The sequence below is a fragment of the Denticeps clupeoides genome, chromosome 18 (assembly GCF_900700375.1).
Source record: "Denticeps clupeoides chromosome 18, fDenClu1.1, whole genome shotgun sequence".
Classification (NCBI taxonomy): Eukaryota; Metazoa; Chordata; class Actinopteri; order Clupeiformes; family Denticipitidae; genus Denticeps; species Denticeps clupeoides.
In genome coordinates this window covers 4,996,317-5,022,941 of record NC_041724.1, presented here as the reverse complement: position 1 = coordinate 5,022,941, position 26,625 = coordinate 4,996,317, and the positions used below count along the sequence as shown (strand labels likewise).

Below are 26,625 nucleotides of genomic sequence, written 5' to 3'. Positions count from 1 at the left end.
CTTGCAAATACAATTCTGGAATTTTGTGAGCAAATTCTGGCCGCGTTCAGGATTTTCAGCGCTGCAAGGCGTGAACTTTCCATCTGTGCAGTGCCTCATTTAACCAGATTCTTGTGTGTGTGAGGTGAGTGTGATGCTGCCATGTTAGCTGATATTTCATTTTTTTTGGCATTATGACCTTTGCAATATGTGAACAGTTGCCGTTCTTTCATGTTTATTTCAAAAACAGTTCCTTTCCTTGCAGTACTTTGTATTTGGGAAAGGATGATTGGTTCAGAAACATCCATCAGCAGAAGCGAACTGTTTACAGACGGTGCAGCATCACGTCATACAGCCCATATGTGCTTTTACAAACCGTCACTGTGATCGGTGTGAAATCTGCAGTCAAGTTATTAAATTTTTTTTTTAACACCACACAGACTCTCAGATTCCTGTCTGGTTTTGCTCTAATTAGCGTCACTGGTGGAGAACGTGACAGAGTTGTGCCCGTGTCTGCTGGATCCACGAAGTTACAGCTTCTCACCACTTTGCCATATTACCCCAGGCATAATGAGGAGATAAGCCCCACAATGAATAAAATACGATAGCAGAAACGACAGTGTGTTTCTTATGTTCTGTGTTTTGTTGTTATTGTTCAGATAAAACTGAGAAACAGCATCCAGCAACAGCCTGATCAATGCTCATTAGTCTATATAAGAAATTACTAATTTAGTTCTGTCCTTTCATCCCACAGCACTGATAGTGGAAATAAAGAAATTATTACATTTTCATGTTTTTATCTCATATTCTGTTTGCATGGATAGCTAATTACAAATGCATCAGTATTTGCGAGAGGCATTTGGGCCACAGTATAAGCTTTTAGCTTTTGATGTATCTTCCATCTGTGCACGCATTGTTTTGGGCAGTGGATCAGCCAGCTTTCGAAAAAAGGCCACAGCTTTTTAATGTTATTTGAGGTCTGCTCCTACTGGGCGGAGGCAGGGGCCGTTCCAGCGTTGGCCTCGGCCCCTGCTGAACAGTGAGCAATTTTTTTCAAGAGGCTTAACGGGTTCTCCCGCAGCGCCTCGGCCTATCCTGCTCCATCCGTATCGCCCTCTGCTGTAGCAAGACACTTGTTCTCCGCAGTCAAACATCCTGATGGTAGCAAGCCAAATCTCCTGAGGCAGTGTTAGTTTCTGAGATGGTCCCATCTCATCTGTGGCAAGGCTGAGTTTTCAGGCCAGGAGTGTAGAAAAATAACACAAACAGTGCAGATGGTAGTTTTCTTTCACCCCCAGAAAATAAACAATTCATAACCATAGCAATTGTAAGATTTAATCTAATTCAAGCATAATACCTCTGAATTATTTAATTTATTTAGCACTGAGCAACGCGCTAGCCCAGCCACTGGAGATGCACGTGACCATGCCAGTATCAAGCCCGGGGAAATAAAGTGAAGTGATTGTCACATGTGATACACAGCAGCACAGCACACGGTGCACACTGTGAAACTTGTCCTCTGCATTTATCCCATCACCCTGAGTGAGCAGTGGGCAGCCATGACAGGCACCCGGGGAGCAGTGTGTGGGGACGGTGCTTTGCTCAGTGGCACCTCAATGGCACCTCGGCGGATCAGGATTCGAACCGGCAACCTTCTGATTACGGGGCCGCTTCCTTAACCGCTAGGGAGGGTTGCGTCAGGAACGATTATGTGGAGAACCTGACTGGTTGATTTGCCTTTGGGGACTCTTAACAGGAGAATCTGAACGAAGTTTAAACAATGTACTGCACTGGACTGAACATATCCTTTATTTAAAAGGGGTGTCATCATTCATTCAGGGTCTAGGCAAAGACCGCATCCAATACAATAGTTGGAGCTAGTGTTGCCAGATTGACAGAAATTATGGCATTTGAAAAGTTAAGTGATTGTCATTGTGAAACACAGCACACACTACACACAGCAAAATGTGTCCTCTTTTTTTTTTTAACCCATCACCCTTGGTGAGCAGTGGGCACCTTGGCAGTTCAGGAATTGAACCGGCAACCTTACAATTACAGGTCCGCTTTCTTACCCGTTAGGCCACCACTGCCCCTATTTGGCATGTTAATTTATGTTAACCAATAAATGGTAAATGAGACCTTAAAACAAATAAAGTTAATTTTTTTGTTATGCATTAAGTTTGCATGTTGTTACAATAAACAAAAGAAAAACTCTTGTTCTTGAGTGGGAGCATGATACGTCCAATAAATTAGATTAATAAATATTATACAGTATACATTCTACATTCTACAGTATGTAATCTTTAGGACATTAGTGCCAACATGCCACCTGACCCAGGCTGCAAACAGGCCGACTTGGTATGTACTGCAAAAGAGAATTGCAGCTCTTATCTGCGTGTGGGAGATAATTGATGGTTTCACAGGCTGGAAATATAAAAACACATCAAAATATCCTGATCTGAAACGAGAAAACAGCTCCTACTTCAGATTACAATGATCTCTTCTAGGGACTCTTCGTATGATTTGTGACACCTTCTGCGGAGTCTGAAGGAGCCTGATCTGATCTGATCTGCCTCACTCTCCATGCAGTTCGTTCAGCTGAACAGAGTGAAAAGAAAAATTCAAAGTGGAATGAACATCACAAGGTGTTACCCCAGCATATGTTTACAAGTCCGGATTACCCTTTACTTTACATTTTCTGGCATTTATTAACACCGGCCAGCCATGACATCTGATTGGTCAACATGAATTATTATTTTTTTTAATATTTAGTGTTTAATGATTTTCAAACCTTGGTTTTAAGTTGTGTTAGCACAGGGGTTCACATAACGCCTTGTCTGGGGCGATTAAACATTCTTCGTGTCATTGGCTTCTATACATTCATAGAAAAGGCCACTCCTTATATACTCTGTGACCCTGCCCATTGAAGTCTAGATACGGGACTTACAATCAGTAGTTACAGGGACAGTCCCCCCCCCTGTGGAGACAGTCAGGGTTAAGTGTCTTGCTCAGGCACGCAATGGTAGGAAGAGGGGTCTGAACCAGGGACTTCGTTCACCATCTACCACCACCAGGAATATTTATATGAATCCAAATGCTGTTTGTGCTGCCAGTCCTGGCCCCATATTCCATCAGTGAGCTCGGAAATTTGTTGCTGATCGACTTCCTTTTTGGCGTCACTCGGCGCGCAGAATAATTCTTCTTAATATAATTATTCGGGGGTTGATTTATTTGTTATGGATGTTCCCGTCACCAACATTTTGCCTTCTTTCAGTAAAACTTTCTGAAGCCTCCATCCTTCTTGTTCAGTCTCTCACGGTGACGTTCAGCACCACGAGCTGTTTTAAGGGAAAGTCCATCCTGCACAACCTTGTCACAAAAATTAATCAGGCTCTACTGTTCAAAACCAAATATAATTACAACATTTATAAAAAAAAAAAAAAACACCAATAAAACGGACCAAATTCACTGTAATGCATCCTTATTTCATTTACAGCATTTATCAGACGCTCTTATCCAGAGCGACTTACAATCAGTAGTTACAGGGACAGTCCCCCCTGGAGACACTCAGGGTTAAGTGTCTTGCTCAGGGACACAATGGTAGTAAGTGGGATTTGAATCCGGGTCTTCTGGTTCATAGGCATGTGTATTACCCACTAGGCTACTACCACCCCAGTGGTATCACTGAACTTTGTCAGTGATAATTTTTTTTCCTATATTCAAACCCATTTAACAAAAACTGGAAAAACAATATTATTTATAACATTTGCCATGTTTGTGAACATGATATTTATAACTTATATTGTTCCGGAACAATATGACCGCAGCAGCACCATGGACAGTTCACTGCAACTTCTACTTCTGGTTAACGGGAACCGCAGCATCACCATGGACAGTTCACTCCAACTCCTACTTCTGGTTAACTTCTACTACTGGTTAACGGGAATCACATCAGCACCATGGACAGTTCACTCCAACTCCTACTTCTGGTTAACTTCTACTACTGGTTAACGGGAATCACATCAGCACCATGGACAGTTCACTCCAACTTCTACTTATGGTGTCAGAGCTGCCAAACTACATATGATGCATACATGATGTTAGATTTAGAGATGGGTTGAGCTTCTGAGTTTGGAGAGCAATGCACTGGAGTTGACGGGAGTTTCCTTTTAACAGAATGGCCACTGTGGACACGGAGTGTGTGTGTGTGTGTGTGTGTGTGTGTTGTGCTGAACTTTGCTGGAAAAGTTACGGTGAGTAAATAACGCGACCTCGTCCTCGCCAGCGGCCACATGGTCTCTCTGCGGTCGGCTTCGCGGAGTTCCTCCTCCTCGATCGGGGCTTCGGATGGGCGGCGAGGGTCGCGAAGGTGGATCTGCCTGGGCTCGCGCTGCCCATCAATAATTAATCCATTTCCGAAGCCGCGGGAAAGTGGTGGTGGTGGTGGTGGGGGGGGTAGGGCAGGGTGGGCTGGGGAGGGGGGTGGTGGCTCCGGAGATCCTCGCGTTTTTGAGGAGCAATCATCGGTGAATCATGTCCCAGCCTGACAGCACTTGGAGAAGGGCTGCCGAGGAGGACCAAGGAGGATGAAGGAGGGCGAGGGAGCGGGCGAGGCAGAGGAGGGATATAATGAAGTTGAGCGGGAAAGGACTGTGCACCGTGGTCTCCAGCTGCCTGCTCTTCGCCTGCGCCGTCGGCGCCGCCGTCGCCGGACTCCGATGCGTCGCGCTGGGCGCCGGGGTGAAGGCGCACTTCCACCTCGGCGCGGCGGCCGGCGCCTTCTACTCGGGGATCCTGGTGGGACTCGGGCAGGCGCTGCTCGGGCTGGCGCTGCTCTGCTGCAAGGGGAAGCCCGGCTGCAGGAATTTCTTCCTCCTGGGGATCCTGGTGTTCCTGCTGGGCGTCCTCACCGCCTTCTCGGGCGCGGTGGTGGACGGAGACGCCGTGTCCCTGGTGGACAGGAAGTACTCCCGCTACTGCCAGGGCTCGGTGGATGTAAACCCGGCGTGCGAGCGGCTGAGGGATTATCAGCGGGCTCTGGTCGTCTCCACCGTGCTCAACACCCTGGAGTGCCTGCTGGGTCTGGTCAACTTGGTGGTCATCAAGCGCTATAAGGCGGCGCAGTTTTACCGGCGGCGGCGGCGGCACCTCTTCCGCGAGGAGCGCGACTTCGCCGCGGCCGACTTCCAGCCGGTGTCCTACATCAACCTGGGAGTATTCCACGTGTTCGACGAGGCCGGCGTGGAGGTGCAGTGCGGGGGCCACCCGTCCGTCGAGCTGCCGGGCTACTCGCCCTCGGACCCGGAGCTCAACCACTCGTACCCGTTCTCCTACCCGCTCCCCAACGAGCTGCCGCCCGCCTACGAGGACATTTTCCCCGGAGAAGCAAGTAGCAAATAGTCTCTGGGGGGAGTGGGGGAGTGGGGGGGTCAGAAACAGAAAAAACTTAAACGTGGTTCTCTAAATCCTGCAGTGACAATCACTGAACTTGCTGGGGCGACCGTGCAACTATTCTTACAGTCAATTCACCAATATCATCCATATATCTATATCTATATATCTATATCTTTATTTTTGTCCCCTGGCAGGATGCGTATTAAATTTGACGACAAGCTGCCAGCAAAGTGGCACTGGCGTTACTCCAGCACAATAAAAAAAATTGCCTAAGAGGGACTTGAACTATGAACGATGCAACTGTTTTTCACACGGAAAGACTGTGTCTTATCTCGTCTCATGCCCATGTAGTCTGTTGTCCTTTTAATGTTCCCTGAAACATTGCCTTCATGCAGCAAATGAATAAAAAAAAAGACTTTACTCTGAAGTGAAGCACACAGATTCAATTGAAAAAAACAAAAAAAACAACGCCGACCGGAAAACTTAAAATGATGCATGTGAAAAAAAAAGCTGGGATGATGATGACACGCTCTTTTTAGTTGTTTTGCACCAAATGGCCTTAACTGTACCCTGAGTCCAACATTATATCTGTAAATATAACCAATGTACACATAAATTATTTAAATTATTTTTGAAACAAATCTCCTGGAACAGAAAGGCGCTGGTATGATGTTTGCAGCAGAACTGAGTGCGGCTTCCTCTTCCGGTGTTGCCTGAGCTCAGACTACGCCTCCCCTCAGCACCACATTCATTATCTAATGCGTTCTGGCCTTTCGCCACGGCTCCCTTTAAAAAAAAATAAAAAATTAAATAAAAAATCAATTTCAGCTTTGCTTCATCATGACTTTGGCGGAGCTGTGTGGTTTTTGGCCTTCATTCTGTCTGTTGTTGTGTGTACCAGGGGTAGAGATTGGGATGAAAGACTGGGCCTGTGGGGATACAAGGCCACCGGTGCTCTTGCTTTTTTTTTTTTAATTTCAGCAAAATTCACACTAAACAGATGAAAGTGAACAATCTAGACATGCTACATACAAGTCGTGGCTCTTAATCCATTAAGCGTTTGTTGGATTGCTCTTGTTCACATTCCGTGCTCTTTTCCCAGCAATGTCCTTATCTCTGTCACACTTTGGCACGATCATTTTTTTTTTGTTCCGTGGCATCCAATTCAACTGAGGGCCGTATTATCCTTCTTTTGGGTCACACAGCACGCCAACATTTTGCTGAGGCACTCTGCATGATGATGCTGTGGAGGGAAGGAGAACGCAGTAAATGCTGCGGCTTGATTGATAAGGAACGGAGAGCTGGGGCCCTGCGTGCTGTTGTCCTGTTGACTTTACACTTTGTCTTTATGCACATATGACACCGTGCTTCATTTCGCTAATGGAGAGCAATTGAATTCCAGGCGATTGAAGGATCCTTCATTCTGAAACCGGGTCTCCCCCAGTCATTATGTGGCACTTAAGCAAACTCTCGGTTCGCTCTTCAATTAACGCTCTAAAGGGTCATGACCAGAGGCTAGCAAACTGCGAATCAAACGTGTTCACCTTCTAGTATGCATCCATATTATTTCATATGATAATAGGTGTTCTTTTAGCATACTTTGTTTTTCTTCAAACATGCTTTAAGTCATTTTGTATGGTTAAACGTTTGCCTGAACTTAAATGTATTCTACTTTGCAAGGATCACATCAAACCCCAAAAAATTACCGACATGACTGTGTTTTCAGGCTGAGCACCATTGCCAGATTGGGTGGTTTTCGTTCGATGTCTCAGGAAAACTATCTTGTCAAGAATATGTATTTGGAAACCCCCTTCCCTATCGAAGTATGCTACATTAACTAGTTGTGAAAGGTACAAAACGTATCAGATTATTTCGACTGTGTTGCGTGCATTTCTTGCAGGATTCTGGTTTTGAAACAATCACATATCTGGCAACACTGCAGCATTTTGTGTGCAATCTGTATGTAGCAATGAGGTTGGCTCTTCACGAACTTTTCCAAAATGTAATATATGCAAATACTGCGACCTTCTTCAGCAATATCTGTACGGATGGCTTCGCTGTACCCGGGCCTCGTTTTCAGCCTATAAATAATAGGGGTGTTAGGACATTTGTGTTCAGTGGATGGTTACACATTCCTCACCCATAACAGTTCCCTACGTGTTAGTGCATGTCAAGGGAAACTTTTTTTCGTTGGAAAGGCACCCACGGGGAGTTCTACAAGGACATAATGTTTTCTTCCACTGAAGTGAAGTGCGGCCAATAGGGTCAAAACAGAGAGCACTCTCCAGCAAATGCAGGACCACAACCCGTCACCCTGTCCAGGGGAACTGCTATTTTATAGAGGCTGTCAGCGTTTCAGTGGGAGACAGCAGTGTAATAATTTAATGCGGCTGTCCCCACTGCCTCGCTGTTTGTTGAATTTTTGGGCACTTCACATTCGAAACTGTTCCTGACAAAGGCCTGTGGCTCGGCACTGACGTGCGCGGAGCCCTCCCGACAGCCGTGGCCCCTGTCCAGCGTTCCTGACACTTGCGCTGCGGCTGCCGCATGTCGCCGGGTGACAGACAGCCTGCTCCAGGCCTCGGAGTGTGGGAACGCGCTTCGGAGCCGGATGAGCAGGAGCCCGGCCTCTGTTATCTGTGTGATCTGCTGAGAGGACGAGCGATTGGCTGCCTGCAGCGGGAGCGTGGAAAGGTGCTCAGAATCTCAAGATGCGTGGGAGACGATAGATTCAGCAAATCGAACGCAGCCTATAGAGCCGTGTAGAAACATCAGCTTTAATTGAAATGAAAGACTGGCATCAATTAAAGACTGAAAAAAAACTCATTTAAAAAAAAAAAAACATTCTCCAGTGCATTTTGTAGTTTCTCCCAACTCAAGATTGAACGCCTTTAATCCGTTCCCTGGGTTTTAATAAAGCTTTGAGAGGGTCATTCCGGGACTTCGATCTTTTCTTAAGCCATTTCTTGGTTGAGCTGGCGCTGTGCTTCATATCGCTGAACTGAACTGTTCAAGTCTTTAATTTCGGCTTTCTGTTAGAGAGTAGCAGGCCTGGCTCTGAACTCTTGTTTGTTGTGCCTTTTTTTATATTCCTGCCTCAGATATTTGAGCAGTGTTTGATGTATTATTTAAGTGAAAGTGAAGTGATTGTCATTGTGATACAGAGCAAGCACAGCACACGGTGACACAACGAAATGTGTCCTCTGCATTTAACCATCAGCCTTAGTGAGCAGTGGGCACCATGAAAGGCGCCCGGGGAGCAGCGTGTGGGGACGGTGCTTTGATCAAGGGGACCTCAGTGGAAAGTTTGAGTCTGCTTCCTGACTCGCTTGGCCACCACTGCCTGTTGTCACATAGCTTAGGAATGAATGGCAAAAGGTCTGTGATGTGGTACACAGGTGAAATCTGAGAACCTCATGCTCACTGCAGTCTCAGTGTTTGACATGCGCCCGCATCCTTACTGGTGCGCTGGTCCAGACATCTCTGGGTTGCATCAGTTGGAAGCACGACACGGATAACAATCTCCTCAGTCATGTTGTGCGTAGGAAGTACACCTCCTGCCAGCTTCTCTCTAAACAAGGATGGACAGGAGGACCTGGTGACCGTGACAGGAGTCCGGGTGTTTTTCGTGGCTTGTTTGTGTGATAGAGGTGATGGGCTCGTGATCTGTTGTTCTGCTCGTGATCTGGTGTGAAGTATTTCCGGTGCCCCCTGCTCGTGGAACAGAAAATGTTTTAGCTGTTAGGTGTGTCTGAATGAAAGCTCCTCTTCCATTCTGCTGAAGACCTGCTCTGTATGATCAGTCATCAGTGTTCATAACATAACATCATAAAAGTGAAGTGATTGTCAGATGTGATACACAGCAGCACAGCACACGGTGCACACAGTGAAATTTGTCCTCTGCATTTAACCCATCACCCTGAGTGAGCAGTGGGCAGCCATGACAGGCGCCCGGGGAGCAGTGTGTGGCACCTCAGTGGCACCTAGGCGGATCGGGATTCGAACCGGCAACCTTCTGATTACGGGGCCGCTTCCTTAACCACTAGGCCACCACTGCCCCGATGGTAGTGGGATTCGAACCTGGGTCTTCAGGTTCATAGGCGAGTGCGTTACCCATTTGGCTACTACCACCCTTATAATGTTCCAATAATGTTGCCCTTGGTCTCTTGGTAGCTTCCCTATTTAGCTTTGTTGGTTGTTTAATTTCATTTCATTTTAGTAAACCTGGTTTTGCTGATATAATATGTAATATAACACGCATCAGTGCGGGAAATCTCAGTAAAACATGCCATCAGCCGTAGAAAATACCCGTGGAGCATCTGTTGACTGTCTGCAAAAAGTGCGTAAGCAGAAGCTCCCTCTGAGTCCCATTTGTGTTTGATAACCGTTTAAAATTGCTCAGCTCTAACAAACTTTCTACAAAGTACTTTCTATTCTTAAATCCTCCACTGACCTGCTTGAAATAATCGGAAGATTTCTCCAGGCAGGTGGTAAAGTCGGAGAACAAAGGCCAACAAAACAACAAATCGGTTTTCTTTGATTTTGCAGGTACAGCATGCTGTTTGAATCCTAAATTCATGGCTTCAGTGAACCAAAGGCGTGCGCCGAAACCAACGTTTCCCTCGCGAACATGAAACATGCAGAATAACGCCGATGTAAAGCCATTTATAAATATCTGACGAGGAGCCAGCGTCATATCTGGGGGCCGCAGCATCAGACCTGAGGACTCTGACAACTGTTTTATTCTTTTTTTCCTGGTCAGATTCTGAAAATGAAAATGCTGTTCACGGATCAGATCAAAAAGATGACAGATGAAAAAAAAAATCTCTTCCATCCTCTCTGAGTCCAGCAGTGAAGTTCTTCCAGAAGCTGTGGGAATGCACTCCTCCCGTAGTCACCTGAATAACAGGAAGGGAATAAAAAGCCACACCGTCGGTTCACACTGGCCTTCCTCACTGGCCAAACAGACCATGTTACTGCTGGTATCTGCTGGTAGCATCATTAGTGCCACAGTGTGAATGAGCGAAAGGTCAACACACCGCAGCAAAGCCCCACGTACTCCAAAGCTGGCAGAAATGTCCAAAAACAGAGCAGAACATGTCCCTATCGAGTGCATCCCAAAAGGAGCCTTAATACTGATCAAATGCTGGGACTGGCTGGTATTTACAGAAGGGCATTCGTCCAGCTCTGTTTTATAAGAAATTGTTTCTGGTCTTTACGTGACTCTGGAAGAGGTTTAATTGAATTCCTGTCACAGTGGTTTTCTTCCCAGGACCCATAAAAGCCTTTTTAGCAACCTGTCCATGAAGGCCTTCGCCTTCCATATTCAGGCTCTTCGTTCGGTAATGACCGTAATGGAATAAGTGCATCAGCTGTGAGACAGCAGGAGGGTGTTGTGTCTTAATGAGTGTTGTGGACCAGATTATAGGGTTCAGCTGGCATTTCCGGATTTACCACGACATCATTCAAGTACAGTCCTGCTCTCTTCCCATATCGGCGAGCCTGGAGCTTCTGATCCGCTGGGAGAGTTTACAGTATGTGGTACCTACTGAGGGAGATGAGGTCATGGTGAGTGACAGCGCTGTAAATGCTGTAAATGCTGTAAATGACAGGGATGGGGGTGCTGGAAGGGATGACCAGGGAGACTCCAGCACTTCCTGCACTCTCGCATCGGCTTTTAAATCTGGGATGGAAAGAGAGAACTGAGAGGATGTTTCAGTGGTCGTCAGCCAGAGAGAGCGAGAAATTGATGTACAAGCCGTCCATCTCAGTAATAAAACAGGCAGGACTGCGGGTCATGGCTGGAATTTATAAGGACCTGCATGTAAACAGCAAGTTTAATGCAGAGCTTAATTGAATAACGGTGACGCACGCAGCGTGGTGGGACCCCCACCCACCTCTTCCTCCGTGCTCTGAGGGTCTCCGTCTGTGTCAGCAGCTCTCTCTATAAGTGCTTTCTTAGCTGATCCGCATTGCTTCATCACGAAAGGCTCACTCTGCTTTTCCTTCTGTTGCGCCGCCGTCACAAAGGATTCGTGGGACTCCAACGTGTGTCAGAGTTTCAAGTCAAGGACTTTGAGCTTTCAGCTCAGATTCATCTGTCCTCTTTAAATATTGATCCAGACCATTATGCCTTTTAACACATGCTGTGTGTATTGTGCATTTGAGACCCGTTTCATATCTGTAAGCTTCCAGAAAAAACAAGGTTTCCTCACCTGTCCGCCGACGTCGAAGAGTTGGAGTGATTTCACAGGAGGGGTTTTCTTGCTGAATACGAGGAAAGAGAACTGACGGCAGGAGAGCGCTTTGTTGAAAGCGAATAAAGCCGCAAGGAACAGCAGAGGCCTGTGGAGCACTGCAGTGCAAGCGAGACTTCATTAATCCCACTCATACAGCGGCCCGTAATTACCTTTATTAAAGCAATTAGTGCCGCTAACTGTGGATTAGCTCGGTCCGTCCTAGGAAACAATTAACCTTTTATTTTCCTGATTGATCGGATGACGGATCACTTGGAAAACTGGTCCAGGAAATGCAGTTCACAAATTTTGTGACAGGCCTTGTCAAAGATGCAATGTAATAATCAAATAATGGCAACACAATTAAATGTCATGTATGGCCTAATAATACTGTGTCGATCCTTAGACTGAAAAACAAGGGTACTGGAAGCCTGGTTGGTAACCTTGGTAATTAACACAGTGAATTGCTCCTGTACATGTGGCAGAATTGACAATAAAGTTGACTTGACTTAATTAATGTTTGTACATCACACTTGTAATGGGTATCAGCTAAAATATGTAAAATATGTACAACATCTTGCCTGCCACAGATGAGATGAATGGCTCAGTATGTTTTATGAAAACGATTAGCACACAATGTGTCCTCTGCATTTGACTCATCACCTTAGTGAGCAGTGGGCAGCCATGAAAGGTTGGGGAGCCTGGGGAGCAGTGTGTTGGCATGGAACTCAGTGGCACCTTGAACTGGCATCATCCTGATTACTGCTAATGCTAATGCTTCGCTGCCTACCCGCATAAAGCAAAGCTTGTATTTGAAGTAAATCCAAGCAAATCTCCAAGCAAATCATACACAAGTGTATCATACAGGCTATATTTGCCTATTTACACTTTTTTTTTAAATTCAAGTTATTGTCACATGTGATACTCAGCAGCACAGCACACGGTGCACACAGTGAAATTTGTCCTCTGCATTTAACCCGTCACCCTGAGTGAGCAGTGGGCAGCCATGACAGGCGCCCGGGGAGCAGTGTGTGGGGACGGTGCTTTTGCTCAGTGGCACCTCAGTGGCACCTTGGCGGATCAGGATTCGAACCGGTAACCTTCTGATTACGGGGCCGCTTCCTTAACCGCTAGGCCACCACTGCCCCATATACAAAAAAAGAACTGAGGACATATAGCTGTATATTAATTGCGTTGGAGTGCATAGAGCTTTTTATGTTTCATGAGAGGTGGTCTCACCAAGACCATATATACTACTTCTGCTATTTTTGAAGCCCCGTCGTTGTCCTGAAAGATAAAAACCCCATTAGTAATAGACCAAAATTGATCAATTTTTTCTTTTTTCATACTCCGAGCATGGCTGGGAGCCACACCAGTTACTGCAACAGAGTTTGATGTTTTATGCTGAAACTCGGATGTGGTTTGCCATCCCAAAATGGCATGCCTCCATCTACATGTGTCTTCCTACAACTTTTTTTGGTTGATTTTGAAACTCCGATGGTTGGTGCAAAATCAGCTACATTTTGCCTGCACAGCTGACAGACGGTCAGACGCAAGACAAACACATGGACAGCGCGCTCAGCATGCTGGCAAATCACATGGTGACTCTATTTGATGAAGTCGTTGGAAATAATTAACCTGGCAGCTGCAGCGGCATATGCACCAGCCCGAGCCAGAGTGTAGCACCCAGAAAAAATACTGTATGACATTCCCTCATTTTCATTTCATTACAGGGAAGCAAAATAAAAAAAAGGCACCAAGAGTTTATTTAGACAAAATAGAATAATGAAAAAGGGTCAGCCAGATCTCATAATGCAATTTTGAAGGCGCTGATTAAATGCAAGGAAATAAAAACATTTGGAAGGTTCTCCTGAGATAGATGAATTGAATCCCATCACCAATTACAGCAAGAACAACAACGGAAAAAAAAAATCATCTTCTCCACCATCTGCACACGACACCAGCGCCAGTGTAGCATTCATTACATTCCCTGCAGGGCCCAAAACAAACTGCCGGCGTCTTTCCGGCACTTTAACTCCCATTTGCGCTGTTTAATCTTTCATACGTGTAAGTGGTTGGGGACCCAATGTGTGTGTATATACACATATACACACACATACATATCTAATTATCTATCTATATATATCTATATCTATATATATATACACACACACACACACACACACAGCTTCCTTGTGTAGTGCTGCACGTTCGATTTATCCTTTTGCAGGCTGCAGACGGTGCGCTTCTGTATTAGATGAACTGGAAACCCTCCAATGGAAATTGCATTTGTGGGGCCAGTCAGGAGGGCAATTGGAGGATCTGTGGGCCCCGGCACCATGAAGACCGAATTTTTTTCCAGAAGTGAAACACTCCCAGAATTTATTATTTATAGCTGTTAAGAGATAGCTCATGAGACCCTTGCGCAGGGCTGAAAGGCAGCGAAGCACTTTTCTCCATCAGATCATTTAGCCAGATGTCAGGCTCTTTTACACAGAATCCCTAATGTGGGTAATGATGAGGATGAAGAAGATTTGATGATGAAGATGGTACACTAGTCATTCAACACTTTTTTTCCACAGCCAGGGTGAACTGAATAGCTGAATGAAGAACCTCAACGGATGGCATGGTGCCTATGATCCTATTTCTGTGCTCTAGAACCTCGGAGCTCTTCCCGCTGTGCAGATCTAAATCCAGCCATGTCCTAGTGGCGTAGTACAGGACCCACATCCTCCTCTTCCTCTGCTGGTCCCCTGTCCCAGAATGGCCCAGAACATTCATCACTGCAGCAGGGGGTTCAAGGCGAGCCTACAGAAGACCAGCCCTTACTCAGCAATTAGAGCGTTCCCATCAGGGGCGGCCCTCCTCTGCCACTTATCTGGGGCGGATTAAGCCAGAGTCTCGTCAAGCAGCCACTTTTCCTGGTAGAGCCAGTGGGGAGCGGTGGCCTACTGTGAGCTATATGCCAATTATACCTGGTGTGATTCTCAGAGCTGGATTGTTTTATCTCAAGATCTTGCCAGTGACAATCAGGTACCTGAGTCAACAGGATATTACAGAAAAAGGAGCACTTTCTCCACCCTTGTCTTCCTTTCCTTTTTTTTTTTATTCTTTCAGTGGTCAAGACAAATATCTGAAGTAAGAAAACATGTACTTGATTAAAACATAAGAGAGAAGAGCATTGGGCCATCCCATGGAGGGATAAATGTAATACTTCAGAGTATTAGAGCTAGAAATTGTCAAGTTCTGATTAAAAGGAGTCTGGGGGTTTGGCTCGTGTTACATCTTCAGGATGACAGTTCCATGCTCTAACTACACGCTGCGAAAGGAAGTGCTTTCTCATGTACAATTTTTTAACTGGAACAAATGTTAAAACAACCTTTTGGGTGAGCAGCCAGCTGGAGTCTTTTATACCTGGATCACACCTCCTCCAGGCTTCTTTAGTGAATGCTAGCTTCCCCTCATGAGACTTTCACTTTTTTTTTTTTGTTAAATCTTTTTGATATAGCCTTACCTAGTGGTAGGCAATATTGGCACAAATGTTTGTCCTGTTATTTTAATTATTGTTAATTGTAAAAAAAATTATATCACATAAACTGAGGAGAAATGGAGAAAAATACTGTCCATGACTAGTATCGCCCTCCTTTATTATAATATTTATTTACATGACTAACACAAGTTATTGTGCACGTGTGCCCATAGAATATAAACAGGAAATAAGAGGTCAGCTGACCTGGCGGTGTGCAATATCTAACGCCAAAATATCTAATATTTGAAAATTACCAGCTGCAGGTAATATGTAGCAATGCATTGCAAAAACCCAAACCACCCAAGATGTACTCTTTCTTTCTAATTATTATTCTAATTTTGAAAAGCGTGTCTGCTCCTCTGCGGCGTGGCCGGTGCCTCTGCAGTGATAAGCAATTCTCTGTAATAAGTGACAGCTGCGGAGAGACAATAGGTTGCTAGGCGACAGCATGTTGAACAGGCAGGTATGTCACCCTGGTGTAAATGTGCCACAGACAGGCAGCCTGCCACTTCCCTCTGCCAGCCCCTTTTACACACGGGTGCGGGGACAGAAAATCACATTTTACCACTTTGGAGAGGGGTTCGCCGGGGACCACGTGAGCCTTAAATGATTTCCCTCCGTTTAGCTGACAGCCGGCCTTCATTGCGACGAACTGGCTGCTGGAAATAACAAAGTGGGAACAAGGTAAATCATCCATCCATCATCCAGGTTAGAGTTAGTTCTTTTTTTTTTTTTGTATTATCAGAGTAAGCTGCAGTATTCTGACCAGTGGTGAGAAACCCTAGGACTGTCAAGATCTTACAACAAAGGTATCATTCGTATCATCAAAAGGATTGACTCCTTTGGGGGAAAAGTAGATCAATTTAAATACACTTTTTTGTGCTGATCATGGCCCAGTGCGTATATCACGCACCTGTTGCTACTCTCAACTGCGAAGCACAATCACTGATTATCACTTATTATTCTGAAACTGTACAGTTAAAACAGTACAGTTTTTTTTTAGGCCAGGCAGCCCCCCTTCCACATGAAAAGGGTCAAATTTATGCCAGTTTTGCAATTAAACAGTGATTTTGCTGAGATGAAGGTGTTCATTATGTTATAATTTGCATTTCTAATTAGCTGTAAAACGCAATCAAAGTGTGACCACGGGTTAGAGCGAAGTGGGCCGCCGCTGTGGCAGAAATATCCGCAACAAACAATAATGACTTTCAGCTGCGCTCTGACTCAGCACCACTGTATCTCACGGCCCTCGGCTGAAGCCGCACTCAGATCAAATGTGCTTATCTCTCCCGACGACAGTTCAAATGAAGTCTTAATTTGAGCGGACCTCTTGATGACGGGGGGGTTTTGTGGGCGGCAAGACAGCAAGTGGCCGCTGCAGAGGGCACTTCTCCTCAAACTCGGATCTTAATTAACAGTAGAGATCGCACGATTTCACATTTCGTTTCATTTTGGTATTGTGTATCTGAGAATGGCCATCATCAAAATGCAGCTTCACAGGATCTTCTTTTCTCAAAACACCCAGAGAAGAAAAGGAACCTTGAGGGACATCGAGACACAAATGTGGAACATTAACCTGCAACAGATTTGGAAGATTCAATATGGATGAGGACCCCCAAATTCAAAAGATAATTCCACGTAACTCCTTCACTGTCCACCTCTGGGATGAATCTGCGTCAGACCATATAAAGGAGCTAAATGAAATGCAGATTATTTTAATGTATTACATACTTTTATTATTCCCCTACACTTCACTAAGCCACAGATTTTACTGAAGGTATAATGATTAAACACTGTTATTATACTACTATCCCACAGTGTGGTGTACTGGACATGGTATGGTTCTATGTAACATATTAAGACGTAAAACATTATTGCAAGTCATCAAATTTAACATCAAGGACTGAAAGGACGAGCAAGAGAAGGAGCTAATAATGAGAAAGATCATGTGGCAGCTTGTAATTCTGGGCTTTTTCCTGGCAGGTAAAGTCTTTAGACTGATCTGTCATGCAGTACATTCAACTCAATTAAAGATGAGGCAAAGATGAGGCCTTGGCTCCCCAATTATCCAAGAGCAATCATTACTTTTTAAATGCATGTCAGTTCCCTCAAGAAAGCCCTGCTCAACTCAGAAGCACGAGGAGAAATTTTTACATCCGCAGCATCTAATGAGTGTAAATTCATAAATATAAACTTGTCTGGAAATCAATCTAGCAGGTTGGCATACGCAGTGCTGGCTTTTTAAAAATCAGAGATGGAAGAAGTGATGGCACTTCCTGCTTGAGTTAAACCTCTCAATGCGCCTGCCTGTCAGAGCTCTGACCTTAAACTTCTTTGAAGAAAGGATCATACTTGCATTTCTTCTGTCTTTCCCCTTTTATTACTATTCATGGGAATTCTTGTACAATAATACGGTGTGATTAAATAGCTAAGGGGCCACATCCAGCTCTCCAAACACTGTCCAGCGGAAGCCTGGGGTTGAAACGAAGAATTTCCAATTCCAAATGGTTACGTTGAGAAAAAAAAAAACACATCATACACACAGTGTGTATGAATGATGTAATGAGAAATGCTGTCAAAGGCATTATCTGTAGCTGTGGCCAAACCACATCTGTCTGCTGAAAAGATGTGGATCTTTTTGCCGTGGAGCTGGCTGGTAGACTGCAGCACCGGGCCAGATCCGCACTCTAGATGGTGAATGGAGGACTGGCACGGCATCACTTCCGACTGCATCCTGCTGCAGGCCTCACAGTGGGGCGCATCGGCATCAGCAACGTCTCCTGGCGCCGTGATGCCATGTATTTGTTTTATATGAGGCAAATATGAAGATTTTAACATAAACAGAGCGGGTAGAAGCTCAAATCAATAATCTATCTCTCTATCAATTCGACATAAGTATTACAACTTTATACCCACTGAAGGCAGTTTTTTTAAAAAGAAAGAAAAAGGTGCAGGCAGGAACAAAGCCATTTAAAGTGGGATTTGTGACAGCTGAATTACCCTGAACAAGCCTCGGTAGCAAACAGTCCTCCCATCGACTTTACAAATGAGCGGATCTTGCCTTGTAAATAACAACACGGCCCGGATTATGCATTCAGCAGCACCTGAGCGGCCCGCGCCGAACGGACTCCCCCTGAATACAAAGCAGCAGTAAAGGTTAGTGGCATCGGAGCTTTGCCGAGCCTCCCGACTCCGGTGATGAGCAGCCCCGAGCCATGATCCCGCTGACCCTGCTGCCACTTCAGACGGAACCATTGCTCTTTCCTGATTGCACCTCAACAACAACAACATACGAACACGGTATACTACAGTAGGGAGTTACATATTTTTTGCGTGAAGTCTGACACCATTTTATCCCACACACAGTAGGGATCCATATTAACGGCACAAATTATTTCAGTATTAAAATTGTATGTTCTGTCATAAACTGCAGGGTAAAACATCTTTATTGCCAGTAGCAGTGTAAACATCAGTAGGTATGACTGATCATCTGCTGCCAAATTGTCTTAAAATTTTTGATGAGCATTTTGATGAGCATGGTAGTAGCCTAGTGGGTAACACACTTGCGTATGAACCAGAAGACCGAGGTTCAAATCCCACTTACTACCATTGTGTCCCTGAGCAAGACACTTAACCCAGAGTGTCTCCAGGGGGGAGACTGTCCCTGTAACTACTGACTGTAAGTCGCTCTGGATAAGGGCGTCTGGTAAATGCCATGAATGTAAATGTAAAATAATAATTTTATATCAAGGGCATTTCACCAAACCCTGTTTACAATGAAGTTACAAACAAAACCAGTCGTTGTCACCCAGTAGGAGATTATGTAATACGCTTTATATTCATAATGTTAAACAATTTACAAGCTGATGTAACATAATTAATTATTAACTAGGAAAGAAGTAGTAAAGTAAAGTGTTTGAGGGAAAACAATGGAATGTAGAATATATGTGAGATGTCCAGTCGGCATTTTGGAAATTGAAATAAGTGAGGTTTGGCTGAAATGGCTGGCTGGGCCTGATATCATCCCGCCGCAATCATCCCTCCCAGCCTTGGCTGCCATGCAGCTTGCTTCGCCTCAGATCTGTGGTTCTGTGCATCCGTAATCAGGGTTATCACTGAAATCACAACGATCGTGCCGAATGATTTCATCATGAGCGCATCACGCCGTCTCATCATTGTGTTATGAATATTACTCTTTTGAATGTTAGATTTAGCTGTTTTTCTTTCTTCCTCAGGCTCACAGCTTCACACGGTTTTTCGTTCCTGCTTTTTCTTCACAGCTACCGCATCCCACATTTCTGAATAAAATCCCCCTTTCTGTTGACTGTTCCTTTCACAGTCACACTTCACCCTCCCTCTCCTCCAGGTAAAGATTGATTCTTTATCCCCGGTGATTATGTCACCTCCGCTCGTAATGACAAGGCGCCTTTTAGAGCCCCTTTAATCTGAATTCATCCAGCACTGGGACCACGGTGGGCTGCAATCACAGGATCACTAATTCCTCAGTCTTCGCCGAGGGAAGTTCATTCAATTACTGCCCCACCGACAAAACTGCAACTCTAATCTGGCCAACCTCAGTTTAATTAGCATGTAAGAACCGCAAATCTTGCCTGATAATGACCTGGACCAAAATGGGAAATCAAATGCAAACATAATATAAACCTGTGAGACACTTTTGCAATAAGGTTTACAAGGTCAAAATTCAGATGAGGTGATCGAATCCAGCTACTATCTAATAGAACTTCAATGGGCTAGCCACCAAATCCATTTCAGAGAGCACACTTTAAGGTAGGATGGGATTTGTAATCTACAAAGGAGCTGGATGTTCTTGCTGTGTGCTGATTGGCCAGTCTTTTCTAGTCATGTGTGTCACTAATATTCATGTGAAACAGCCGCATGAATATTTCAAACAAGGACACAAACCCGTCAAAGGACAAGAAGAACTGAAGTATTATTCCAAGCGGAGGAGCCCTTGGAACCTGATGGGTTGCCCCTGGCATGTACTTGGGTAAAGCTGAAAGTTACAAATAGATGATTGTGGACCAAACTAACAACAACTGGCTTCCAAATCCATCCACTGAAGAAATGGGCAATTTGCCTTTTTTGTATTTACTGTATTTAGCAACATGTCCGGACTGAGATGTTGTACAATTTTTTCAGTGCTATAATGAGAACAAATAAGCAGTAGACTAATAAACTGTGCTAATAAACTGTGCGTTATGTTGTGTTCGATTTGAATGCAGAAATCCAAGTTTTATATATATATATTCTGTGGTATTAAACTTTTTTTTTTAACAACAATTGTCCAAAAAACACATGCTGGTTTTAGCACGGATCAGTGGTCACTGAGCAAAGTACTGTCCCCACCCACTGTTCATGGGTGCCATCTGCTCACCAAGGGTGATGGTTAAAAGCAGAGGACGCATTGTGTCACCATGTGCTGTGCTGCAGTGTTTCACAATGACAATCACGTTACTTTCACTTTCATTAGAATCAAGACTGTCATATTAAACAAGACTGGATGAAGTTTGTAAATGATGGAAACCGTTCTGGAGCCAGATGGGGAGGGATGGTCATCCGTCATTCCTGCAGCCGCTTACCAGCACTTATCACCACCAGCATCACCAGCAAAGAAGTGCGATGAAAATGGTTTCTAGGAAACCTTTATAAAACCACGAGTACTTGTGTTTGGGTGTGGAAGTAAAAACCTCATCCTCCGTGTTTATGCCACAATATGTCAACTTCAAAAGAAGCACTTTCTCGCCAGTCATCTTCAGGTTTATTTATGGCAATGAAAGCATCAGGACAGCAACACGTTCATTACCAAGTGAAAAACCTGCTACTCCATTAAGAAGAAGGAACATCTGGTAAGAAATAAAAAAATCTGTTCGGTCTGTAGCCATGGCTACCTCCGCAAATCCTGAAGCACAATGCTATTCCGAATCCATGTGACTGCATTAGCTAATTCAATTTATTCCTGTCTTGATATTTCTGATTCGCATGTCATGTATCCATACAGTATGGGCACCAAATGAGGTTAATGAGCAAAGCACCGTCCCCACACACTGCTTCCCGGGCGCCTGTCATGGCTGCCCACTGCTCACCAAGATGATGGTTAAATGCGGAGGACACATTTTGTTGTGTGCACTGTGTGCTGTGCTGTCTATCACAATGACAATCACTTCACTTTCTTTCTGAAGTGTTGACACAACACATACATAGTAAAAGTGAAAATGAACTGATTGTCATTGGGAAACACTGCAGCACAGCTCACGGTGACACATCGAAATGTGTCCTCTGCTTTTAACCATCAGTGGGAGCAGTGTGTGGGGACGGTGCTTTGCTCAGTGGCACCTCAATGGCCTCTTCCTTAACCGCTAGGCCCCTGCCACCACTTACAGCTCCTACAGTAGCTTACAATGCACAACACTTAGTGGTGATTATTTAATTTAACACGTCACATATTTTTAATGAACTGCAGTGATAATGCATTCATTTAACAGACAGTATCAATAGCATGGAATTTGTGGCAATCTCTTACTTCCATGGAATTTTTGGACCCCTCTGCATGCACGTGTAATATATGCTGAACACACACAACTTCCACTGCCCATTTCACTGATTGCCCACGTAACATCATATTCAGCTACATTCTGTGGCAGTGCAATCTAGCAACTGCATAAAAAAACAAAAAAAACTCACAAACGGCACCTGTGACAATCTGCTGGCCTGTTTTGTAGAAGGGGGTGAGGGGCACACAGAGAGAATTAAACCCCAAGTCAAAAAAACCAAGTCAACCCCACCGCAGGCTTTTTAAAGAAGGCAGAGAAGAACATTAGACTGAGAGAAAAACGAGAGGAGGGAGATCTCACTTATGACTTTATCGACGTGACACCGCCTGTTTAACTATTCCAAGCGACTCTTTATACACAAAATCTATAATTCATTGTTCTGTTCTTTAGCAGAATGCCTCTCAGAAGGAAACTAGGCAGCCTTGCTCAGGATGTCTTTAGGTGGAAAATGAGTCGGCGGCGAGAACGCACAGTCATAGATCATTCATTTCAAACACTGACATTGGGCTTCTTTGCGAAGCTGAATGGGAAAAGAGAGGACAGCCGGGTGTTGTCAGAAGCGAACAAACTGACATTTTTACCTCTGTGCCACAGGAAATGTGATTGTCTAGGAGCTCAAACTGATTTAATAGACTATCTGAAACATCTAAAATCATCGCCTCTGACCCACTTCGCACTCCTGGTGCAGCGGTGGCCTAGCGGTTAAGGAAGCGGTCCCCGTAATCAGAAGGTTGTCGGTTCGAATCCCGATCCGCCAAGGTGCCACTGAGCAAAGCACCGTCCCCACACACTGCTCCCCGGGGCGCCTGTCATGGCTGCTGAAGATGGTTAGCTGGTAAGGAGTTCTTTTCACGACCCACCAAAGAAAAGCATTGTGTCTTAGTTCAAAATGTGTCCAAGATGAGGACAGTCATGCCGAAACAAATTGGAGGCATCTGGTCTCCTGCGTTTCTGCCACATTTGTTTCGGCGAATCAGCCATCAGATCGGACACCTCCCTCTGTTTGGAGAGCGGCCTTCTGGGAATTAACGGCTGGCCTCTCCTCTAATGGAGTGTCAACATTTCGAAGGGTTTTTCTTGTTTTGCACGAGAGTGATACGTTTGCCGGGCCGCATATATTAAAAGGTTAGAGCTGTCCCTCCTTATCACCGCACCGGGGTGCTTCTAACCAGCGGAATATGCAGAGCAGATCCCGCCGTGCTCTCTTTGTTAGGCAGACTTCATATCCTCCCCTGCTTTTCAAATATCCACCCTTCTTAACAGACAGTTTGTTAATAGGGGACAGCGTCTGTCACAAAGCTCACAAATCTCCCTGCTTTCACACCTCCCCGCATCCAAGGCAAACCCTTATGAGGCTTATCTGCAAATTACTCGTAACTCCTTAAAATAAGTCAGAGCTCATGACTTATGTATAGGAACCCTGGGTTAGAAAGCAAATAAATTCAAATGTTGTCAGGCAGCGAGGCACTCCATAAATTAAATATGGACTTGTGTGTGTGTGTGTGTGTGTGTGTGTGTATGAATGAGCTCTATACATTAGTCGTGTATCAGTTGTAAGGAAGAGAGTGAACATTTTCTTTTTCACAGTTTGGAGGTAAGTTAATTAGAACACAAACAGAAAACTAAAATTAGAATACGGTTTTAGGACTGATCGCTTTTGATCTGAGTGGGGCTTTTTCAATAGTGTAAGGAAAGTCGACCTCAGGATTTACATAACTACATAAAACAAGAGAAAATTGCTTAATAGTTATCTGTATCTTGAAGAACAACTAGTCTGCTGCAGGCCATTTCTAGTTTTGTGAATGGATGGTTGTCAGGATTGACTGCAGCTGAGCTCATCACCTGTACCCAATCCTGACAGCGCATAAAAGCCGCAGATTTCTGCCCCCTTCGGAATCTCCGGCATTCTGTCACAGCTGCGTGCTGACGGGGAAGGGAAGTGCAGAAGAAGGACATGCTGGGAAGGGGTTTTATTATAAAATAAACAATAAATACAAAAAAACAATGCCACGGTGGTCAAAAACGATTTAAACAAAGGGGAGAACTTAAACTAACCCGCAGTGTGTGGCGATTACCAGAACTCAAAAACACACGTGAAACATAAACAGGTCAAGTTCGTGCACAGAGTTCACGAAAATGCCGTCCCTTCCGAAGGAGCGGAAATCTCTGGCTTTTATGCACTGTCAGGATTGGGTACAGGTGATGAGCCCAGCTGCAGTCAAGCCTGACAGTGGTTTTGTGATTATGCTATTATTTCATTACTCCATACTTTACTCATTACTCATATACGTAATGCTCTGCTTAAAGATGCTTGGAGGAAACTGGAGACTCATTTATGGTGCGAGAGAGGAGTCACTCCTAAGAAGCCTCGGGGAGGCGCATTCATTCACAACTCCTGCCTGCAGGGAATGCCACCATGAAGACTTTTGCCGTGAATTATGGATGCCAAGGAATCGCTGGCCAAATGAGAGTGTTCGTGAGTCAGCAGGACTGCCGTCAGGACAGAGACACGTGCATAATGCATCCGCCTGGGGCTGAAGGCAAGATTGGCGAACATCAAAGCGGTCTTTCCGAGGCCTGCACCGGGCCTCCGTCACCGCACACCAGCCTCAACCACCGTGACACCGCCTACCTGCATCACGGACAATTTCACCAAGAATTCCAAAGCAGCCACGTCTCACTACTCCTCCGAAATGACAGTTCTGCGGCGGCCACCAGATCCGTAAAGCAGACGGGTAACAGGGGTCACCGGCTCACAGCCCCCTCCCTGCCGGGCACAGTGAAGTGCTCCGACGAATAATCATTTCATGCGACAAACGTTAATGCGACTGCCGGCCCCCACTCGCTGTCTCATCTCCATGGTGGGATTATGCCTCGGTGAGCGGAGAACCTCCCCGACCGAGCGTGGAAATGCCTGCAGGAGAATGGGAACAACAGCAATGGCGGTGAAGGGCTGTAGAACTCGAGTGGGTCCTTCATATGGTTACTGCGTTCATCACAGCATAGATGTGTTGCACAGAAAAGGAACGGCAAAGAACAGATTCAAATGAGATCTTTGTCTTTTTTTTTTTACCATGGTGGGTTGTTTCTGGAGGGATCTGTCCACCTTTGGAGAGTTCTGCATTCCACGGCGTTCCAAGGCCTTTGAAAACAAGCTCGGAACTTGAAAAGCCTCTGAAGTGCCATATTTAATAGCTGCACTCCAGACCTGGTGGCAGAGTGGGAACGACGCACCGCTCTTTATTTACAACCCGCCGGCCACCGTGTGTTTGCGTGCTTCCGCAAATCCTACGGTAAACAGAACCGAGATCTTCCCTGGGCTGGAAAAAAAGCAAATAAAAATTCACACGTTGATGAGCGCGGGAACGACACCCCGCCACTCTGCGAAGGCAGCCATGAAAGAAACGTCACCGCTTCATCCGGCCCTCCGCCTGTTGCCGTCGCTCCTTTCAAGTGGAGGGTGAAGGCGGGAGATGAAAGTTGCAGGGCGCGGAAGTGGCGCCCGGGTCGGAGGACGAAGTGTGCGTCGGCTGCGGCAGCTGCGCTTCCCACATCAAATGATGGAAAGATCATTTAACATGCAAATAAGAGCGGAATTTTAATGGGCTGCTCAGAACACAGGAAACGGGTGAAGCGCGAGTGAAACAAAAAAAAACCCAAAATATTTAGCATCAATTATGAATTCATTCGTGTCCCTCTAGGCAGGTTTCATGTCAGTGTTTTGCATATTTGGTAGTGATCTGAGTTGTTCTCTGCGAACACGACACTGAGATTGAGTCCTTCTGTGGGTGGGAGTTAAACATGACGAAGAAGAGAAAGTGAAAAGCCGGGCCAAAGGATGCCACTGTCACGCCCGAGGGGGAGGGAGAGGAATGATGGATGCCAAGGGTGCAATAGGAACAGAGTTTATAAATAATGAGAACGAAGTCACTGTGTCACACGCTGAACAGTGGAGAAGGCCTTTCTCTGACCTTGACATGCACAGCACAGCACAGCACAGCACAGCACAGCAGTCGTGTTGGAGAACGGCTTTGCAGACTCTGGATCACACAGGGTTTATGAAGGGTGGTGGATTAGTCACGACAAGCTGCACCTGCCGCTTGTTTCTCCGGGGAGGATCACTATCTGTGCCGATGGGACCTGGGCAGGGAACGTGATCAGGAACCCACAACCCGGAAGTGTGAGAGAGGTAACCAGGGAACCCGCGGCTACGAGCAACAGGATACGCAGACACCGACACCGACCGTCAGGAGAGGAGGAGTCGGTACAGATGTGAACGTTTCTGGCGTCTGTGTCAGACCATGGAACACAGAGGTAAAAAAGAAAAAATCCGTTCTGCCTAAAGTTTCTGAAATTATGATTGAAAGAAATGGACAGAATTGCTGTATGGATCATCTAAAGCTGTCTACAGACATGGCAGGCTTGATACTTATCGTGCTCTCACGCAACCCCCCTCGGCAGCATGTTTATTCCATTGTTTTTTTTTCCTCATCGATTGATTTGGTTGCAGACTCTGAAATGTCAGTCCTCTGGTTCTGTGTTTTTTTTTTTTTTATTTTGTATCGTGCATCGGTGTCTGGCACTAACTGCCACGCAGAGCAGTGCCATGCATATTGATCAGAAGCACAACACCTGAGATGTGTGTGTGCTGGGGTTGGGGAGGGAGCGGCATGTAGTTGTGACATTGGTCACCATGGCAAGAGCACGGCGGAATCGTCCAGTGGCTGCCAGGGTCAGAAAAGTCCCCCGCCGAGCTCCAGTTCGACTCGTGCTCTACTGGAGGTGTTAAAGACTGTCTGTCTGTAAATAACTGTCTGAAATTGGATTTAATGCACAACACTCACTGACCCCATTGGCCACATGCAATGGTAAAAGTAAAAGTTTTACAGATTATGAACAAAGCAATTATTAAATG

General features: G+C 45.4%; 1 protein-coding gene across 1 annotated transcript; it reads left to right on the top strand.

Annotated features, from left to right (window-relative positions):
• Window positions 1–4,506: 4,506 nt before the first annotated feature.
• tmem271 (transmembrane protein 271) lies at window positions 4,507–6,138 on the top strand. Its single transcript, XM_028960679.1, has one exon. The coding sequence runs from the start codon at window positions 4,609–4,611 to the stop codon at window positions 5,377–5,379; it is 771 nt and encodes a 256-aa protein (XP_028816512.1). The 5' UTR covers window positions 4,507–4,608; the 3' UTR covers window positions 5,380–6,138.
• Window positions 6,139–26,625: the final 20,487 nt, after the last annotated feature.

Bases quoted from the DNA above. Each gene is read 5' to 3' on its own strand.
- tmem271 (XM_028960679.1), top strand. From the start codon at position 4,609: ATGAAGTTGAGCGGGAAAGGACTGTGCACCGTGGTCTCCAGCTGCCTG.